Here is a 7,348-nt window from a genome sequence, read left to right on the forward strand (position 1 = left end):
TTAAATAAACACGCAGTATTTTGAACTTTTGTTGTCTCCTTCTTGTTTCCAAAATTACTAGCCTTTTATCCATAAATATGACAAATCTGTACTACGGTACAGTAAGTGAAAGTTTGTCACCTGTATGGGAGAGTGACACCAGAATCATCCGCAAAGAAATCTGAGATAAAAATACAACTGGTTGTATATATCTTTTACTCACTACACACTTGTATGCAAAGTTGTTACAGGACTTATCATAGCAGTATGTGTATTGCATGTTTACCATTTAATCCCACCAATTTAGAAAAATCATTCAGTATCAATAGGAAACGAGGTTAACTGATTTTTAAGAGATGTCAAACACTAAATGGTGTTAGTGACCCCAAACATAATAGGCAGGTTAATCCTAGTCGTCACATGTAGTTATCCGTATTGCCAGCAGGGGGCGGAACTATATATCAGAATAATTCTGGATTCAACTGTTCATTGTATGGGAAACGTCTTATGCAGCAAGTGCTTTAATTGATATAGCTCCGGAGCAGATATCTTTCTGAGAAAAAATCTTATATAGGCTATTCAAGGGTCTGTCCAGTAAACCATAAAGAAAGGACGAGAAACGATTTTAAGATGAGAAAACGTTTTATTTCAATATAAACCTTCAAATAATTAATTCATTGTATGTTTTATAAAAACTGGATTCAATTTGAAATGGGAAAGAACTGTACTGTGATCTAAATGTACAACATTCATTCAATCTGAATGGAACAGCAGGCTATGTGCGTTACTCTTTCAGACATAGCTGACATAACTGCTTATACAGTTCTAAACATTTATAAAACTACAAACCATTGAAACCACTGTACTTTCAACAGGAATTTACACGGAAGAAGCTATTGACACACTCAATCGATTAATTGGAATTCCAGATTTGTCATAAAGTATTCTTATTGGGTCTTTCAAGGTATTGTCTGAAGTTCAAATAGGAGCCCAATAACATACAGCCACAGGGGAAAACGTGCTCGTATTCTTAACATGATCAGCATAACTATAGTGCAACAGAGTGGATATTACTTAGAAAAAGGTCGGATAAAGTAGGGTATGCACGAATGATACAAAAATAACATAACAGACATACTGTATAGGAAAACTTTTTTTTTATAGCAAAAGTCTATTTACAGTGAGTTGCTTCGCTCTTGTGGTTAGTTAAGTCTCTGAAGTGTGTTTTCCTTTACTTCTTTGCTGATTTCTTTGCCACCTTGGGTTTGGCTTTTGTAGCCTTTTTGGGTTTGGTCGTCTTCTGTTTGGTGGGCTTGGCTTTCTTCACTGCTTTCTTAGGCTTGGCTGCTACTTTCTTCTTCGCTGTCTTCTTCGGTGATTTAACCGCCGCCTTAGGTTTCGGAGGTTTGACTGGTGTCTTCTTGACAGGCTTCTTTACTTTTGTCACCTTCTTGGTCTTGGCGGCTTTAGTGATTTTCTTCTTGCCCTTGTCTGGACTTTTAGGCTTCGACGGCTTTTTTGAATCTTGGAGCTTGGTCTCTCTGAAAGACCCCGAAATCCCAGAACCTTTGGTTTGGCTCAGGGTTCCGGAATTCAAAAGCCTCTTGATGGCTAGCTTGGTTTGTAGATCGGCACTTTGTCCCACCTTATAATTGCTTTTAACGTATTTCTGGATACACTGTCTGGACACACCTCTGCGACTGCGGTCCGAGCGGACAGCCGCAATGATCATGTCCGTATATGTGGGATGCGAGGGGGGCTTCTTAAGGGTCTTCGCCCTTTTCGCCTTCTGGGCTGGTGTAGTCGCTGTGTCTGCCATTATTAAGTTTGTGATGATGGAAGTTCCGTCCGCCCTTTGAAAATATGCTTTATAAGCTCTAAAGAAAAGTCCCAAATAATTCCTGGTCCGTCTTCGTCTCAAATCGTCCCAGATTTATGTATGTTAAAATGTTCTTATTTGGGACAGCGGTGCAAATGTTGTGTCACCGAAGCTCTTTGTAGCTTTTCTTCTGATGTTCTGACACTCTCCGCCGTTCTAAACTTTGTTACCTCAATACAAGCTTGAAGTGGGACGCAGCCGATGCCCCCCTCTATAAATGTATGTTATTCCCCCAGCTACTCCTGTGAGTATATCAAGCCCATGCGCGGACGTGATTGAGAACACCAACTGCCAGCAGCTGATCTAGCAGGCTCCATGAAACCCACACAGTCAGGTTTGTGTTTCTTCCCCCTCCAACTCTTGACAAATGTCCAAAGTGTGGATCTGCATGGGTCCATCGAACCCCTCAGCTTGAAAGTGGACACTCTGGGCTTCACGGACGTACCGTGGTCTCGAGAAAATTCATCGACCGTTAAACTTTTATTCCCTGAAAACCGTGCCGAACCACGGCGCGCTGAGTTCAATTTTGCAGAATTCCTGCCAATTTGACCCAAACAGACGGAACCGAAAATAGGAATGCCGAATGCATTTAGTAAACGAATCAATAGTGCAACCATTAAACATAGATTGAAATGTGTAAAGTATTGTTTTTGTTTTCTAGGCACCGATATAGTTTCCTAACTAACACAGCCCAGCCACTGACTTTGAGTGACGTGGTTCAGATTATTTACTGTTAAACCTACTATAAATTAAATTATATGAAAATAAAGTTGTCAATAAACAACACACTGTTCTGTGCATTCTTGCCCTTTTCAGTAGAACAATGCTTGTGTTATTTCATTGAGTGCTTATAGATGGAACTTGGAAATTAAAAAGGCAAGCTGTTCTCGGGTCTGTGCTTCTTCGTTGTTAGGAAAGTTGCCAACACCTACATAGATCTGCATTTGTGATTATCACTAAACAATAAAACAGTGGGGTCATTTTCAAATAAATGTACAGTTTATTTGTCAGCCTATAAGGGATACACCTCAGTGAAATTTCCTAAGATACTGACAAACGAAACATATTTATTGTGAAAAGCACAGATGCCATTCTTTTGTTCACAAGCTAAGTCGTAAAGCAGGATCGACTGTGAAATATTAAAATTTGCCTGCGTGATAGTTCGGCGTTCCTTTATTTTGTTAGCAATATTAACTTGAACAGAAATATGTTTTGTTCAGAGATTACATCATGTTAAGTTTATTTTAATTCAGATCCCCAGAGCTGGTATATTTTGCAAGTAAACGCCATCTTGGATCCCTGCACAGTGATAGACAAATTATAGCTTTTCATTTCACTTTCTGTAATCAGTGCCAGTTTGTGCAATTGTACTATGCGTGCTTTGGCACGCTATTATTTGGGTCTAGATAGTTTGTGTGTGTTTTAGAGAACACTTTCGGTCGAACTTTAGGCATAGCCTCCTAGGAATCGTGTTACACCTAGTAGCAAGTTCCGCCTTTTAACAGGTTTATTTCTGGCGCGTTACGTTTTCAGTCATATATTATTGTGCATCATTTATTAGGTGTTATCATGGCACATAGCTTCCTTTGTTGGTATATTTTTAGATTTAGAACTTCTCAACGGTCCGCAGCTAACTTACAGGAGTGTCCAAAACACATACTCAAGGGAAATTAGGTGCTTATTCTTCAGTGATTATGTCCAAAATAATTCTCTTTGCAATAGTTCTTCATGCGTGCGCATAATGTGCATGAACCCCGACACTGATACGCTGTGTTTCGATTAAAATTTAACTAGATAACCAATACCACGAGCGACCCATCGTTTAAATAGATGTGCCCTTCACGCTATTAAACGCTCACTTCAATGCGCTTTTCTAAGACACTTATTCAGGCAGTATCATTGTACAAAGAAAAACCGTTTTATGTAAAGAACCACAGGGATGGCTACCTTCCCTGCAAAGACCATAGACGACTCGCGGTGGCTTGGTGCTGAAAACAGCACCTACACCCAACACCCCCACCCCAACACGCACCCCTTCCTTCGCCTGCCGATAGAGGGATGCCCCAATCAGTTGGAATTATTTCTCCGCCATTTTTCTTTAGTTTGAAACTACAGGTTGGGACGTACATGAATGTGACACTCATGAGAATGGCGATTGTCGTTAAATATATTGTATAAACAATAGGCTACCAACAAAACGGAAGAAACCAAAAAAAATAAAAAAGAGAAAAAAAATGTAGCCATCGTCTATTCAAATAACCTATAACAGCATATCGTTTGGCATTTCGATTTGTGCGTAATTATACAGTAGGCTCCAGAATTATTGGCACCCTTAATAAAATGGAGAAAAAAAAGGCTGCATATAATAAATAACATGGATAATGATCTATATTTTATGCTCAAACATATGGGAAAACTATACGCTTTTGCTTCAATACTCTCATGTTTCAATGTTATTTATTTAGTAAAAAAAAAAAAAAAAATGCCACCCCAAATAATTATTGTAAATAAAAATCAAAGTGAAATTGGCAATACAATTTGACTTTAATTTAGTTAATCACAGTCGAAAGGAACTATATTGTGCCATTCCATCCCACTTTTTCCTGTTTCACTAGAGCAGGGGTCAGCAACCCTGGTCCTGGAGAACCGCAGGGTGTGCTGGCTTTTGTCGTTACTCAGCACTTAATTGATCGATTAAAGCAGTGGATTACACAGTTAACTCGCCTCACCTGGTTTCTTGGGTCTGAATCAGTTGCTGGTATTAAGGCGAAAACAAAAACCAGCACACCCTGCAGCTCTCCAGGACCAGGGTTGCTGACCCCTGCACTAGAGTATAAAAATAAGGTAACAAGAATGCAAAATTCCTTTTTCAACTATCAGCATGGGAAGAGCCAAATAACTTTCAATTCAGAAGACACAGATGGTAATGACCAGCACGTCAGGCAATGGGTATAAAAAAATACATAAATGGTTAAACATACCATGTAGCACTGTAAGGGCAATAATACAAAGGTGTAAAACATATGGATTGGTTGCAAACTTGCCAGGAAGAGGATGCAAGTTCATATTATCCCCACGGATTGTAAGGAAGATGATAATGGGGGCCATGACTAACCCAAAGATCACAGTTTAAGACTTTATGAGATTGGTTGTGTCATGGGGTCACCAAGTCTAAAACAAAAAATATATAAATACCCTACAAATGCAAATACCATACCAGCAAAAAATCTGGTTGCCTCTGCTAGGAAGCTGAGTCTTGGTCATAGGTGGATTGTCCAGTAGGACAGTGACTCCGAGCATACATAAAAACCTGCACACAAATGGTTAAGTAAAAACAACGACTATGTTCAAGGATGCAATGGCCATCTCAGTCTCCAGAAAAACCTGTGGTCTGAACTGAAGAGGGGGGTATCCCAAGGATATCAACGATTCTGAAAAGTTCTGCATGGAGGAATAGTCACAAATCCTCCAAATGTGTTCTCTCACCTTATCACAAATTATAGGAGAGAGAAAGATTTGTGGCTGTCATCTTTGCCAGGGTTGTTTCCACAAAGTATTAAACCAGGGGTGCCAATAAGTGTTTATTGGCTTTAGTTGATTCCATTGAATCATTAATAAATGGGTACGAGGTAGTGTAAGAGTGCTGTTGATGTATGTGCATGAGTTAAGTTTGTGTTAGCTTTGATCAGGATGTGATAACCTTTATCAGGACGTGTTAACTTTGATCAGGATGTGTTAGCTTTGATCAGGATGTGTTAACGTTTATCAGGATGGAGTCAAGTCAAGCAGGCACACTGTCCATCGCCGCTCACTGTCCTTATGGGGGCAGGGGGGTGCTTTTTGTTTCACAGTACAATCATTAGATTCTGTTGACACAGGTAGGCCCCTCTCCCTTACGCTGACCCGCACTGAGAACAATTAATCATACTCTCTACTCCTATACATACAGAGCAGTGCATAGAATACCTGTGAAACATGCTCACCAGCCGGTATATATAAATATAATGGCTGCTTATGCCCCAGCACACCAATTCTCTGTCCAATGACAACATTTTGAGATTCTACAATGAATTGATGAACAATGACTGAAATGTGAAATGTGAACAAACAACAGTGGCTTTGGCTACTGAGTATCAATCATTCATGTGGTTTGATATGGTCAGACGCATTGACTTAAAGTACTATAGCGGTCTTCTAGCTGGCCCCATGTATTAAACATGGCCAGGTTAGATACAGTCGGACAAAAACATGGACTGTAGACAAACCATGGAACAGAGGCTATTGTGTGGGGCTAAACATGGTAAGTACTACTGTACTCTAAAAAATGCAAATGGGACATACTTTAGCTCCCACCATCAGCATTAAATAGTTATTAAAAAGCTGGCGTAGTATGATGCATTACATGTATATTAAGCTTATTCTTTAAGTTGTTTACAGCTAAAAGTTACAGGTTGAAAAGTATTTTCTCCTGCCCTATAAAGTTTTAAAAACGTCTGCCATCTATTTTGGCCATGGCCGAATTGTGATGTCAAGGTACATCTTTGGATGTACCTCTACATCATATCGATGTCAATCAAATTTGTCAGATTGTTTCCAAATTCAGAAAGCCAGCTCTTACTGATCAAGACTACAGGGAACACTGCTGAAACCTGATTGATTGGGGAATACACTGCCCCAGGACACACTTTTCAGAAATTGCGCAGTAGGATATAGTTGTGGATATAGTTGTGTATAGTTGTGTATTATATTGAAATGTTATATATTACATGTGTATTACATAATTAGAGTCTAATGGACCATAACCCTATTGCAAGACCTCTACAGCAGTCCTTGCCCTGCAGCCATGGGTGACGATGCGGACACGTGCCACTTGGCACCAGCAGCCTGGAGCTGAGGAGCAGCAACCGCTCGCTTGAACTGGGTATCAGTGGCTGCTGGCTCAAATTTGGGAGGGGCGACTGCTGGTCAGGGAGCAGCAGTCTGTAAGGCTTGCTGCTCTGTAAGGCACAGGAAGGTCCACATGTTGGACCACCTCCCCTTCTTTTTTATATGATTTATAAACATTATAAAATATAAGGCAATCTTGCGTTATTTATATACTTGCAAATTTGCAGAAAGATCTCATGTTTAACCATTTAGAGTTCAGGTTTGCTTTTGCGTTCAGATTCATTGTAACATTTAAACCAGGGGTGCCCACTGTAGGTGAACACTGATGCCCTCATATTATGCCATATCCATTGCAGTATTTCCGTCAGTAATCTTTTTACATTTCACTCCAGACTGAAGGTTATTCATATGTTTCTCTTCCCCAATGTTTCATTTTCCCAGACTGAAATGTATGGTTTTTACATTGAATGAAAACGGAATAAAAAGTAATGAGATTTGATCTTGTTTAATTCTTAAAGCTGTAAATTGATATTGCATTCCAGATACAATGAGGTCAAAGGAAAGCATGCTCCTGTTATAAGACAGAAGTCAGCCACAGTCTTG

At 39.7% G+C, this 7,348-nt stretch overlaps 1 protein-coding gene across 1 annotated transcript; it reads right to left on the minus strand.

The window, feature by feature from the left end:
• Nucleotides 1–602: 602 nt before the first annotated feature.
• LOC133122276 (histone H1.0-B) lies at nt 603–2,069 on the minus strand. The gene has a single exon (XM_061232175.1). The coding sequence runs from the start codon at nt 1,796–1,798 to the stop codon at nt 1,211–1,213; it is 588 nt and encodes a 195-aa protein (XP_061088159.1). The 5' UTR covers nt 1,799–2,069; the 3' UTR covers nt 603–1,210.
• Nucleotides 2,070–7,348: the final 5,279 nt, after the last annotated feature.

This window comes from Conger conger, chromosome 2 (genome assembly GCF_963514075.1).
Source record: "Conger conger chromosome 2, fConCon1.1, whole genome shotgun sequence".
Classification (NCBI taxonomy): domain Eukaryota; kingdom Metazoa; phylum Chordata; class Actinopteri; order Anguilliformes; family Congridae; genus Conger; species Conger conger.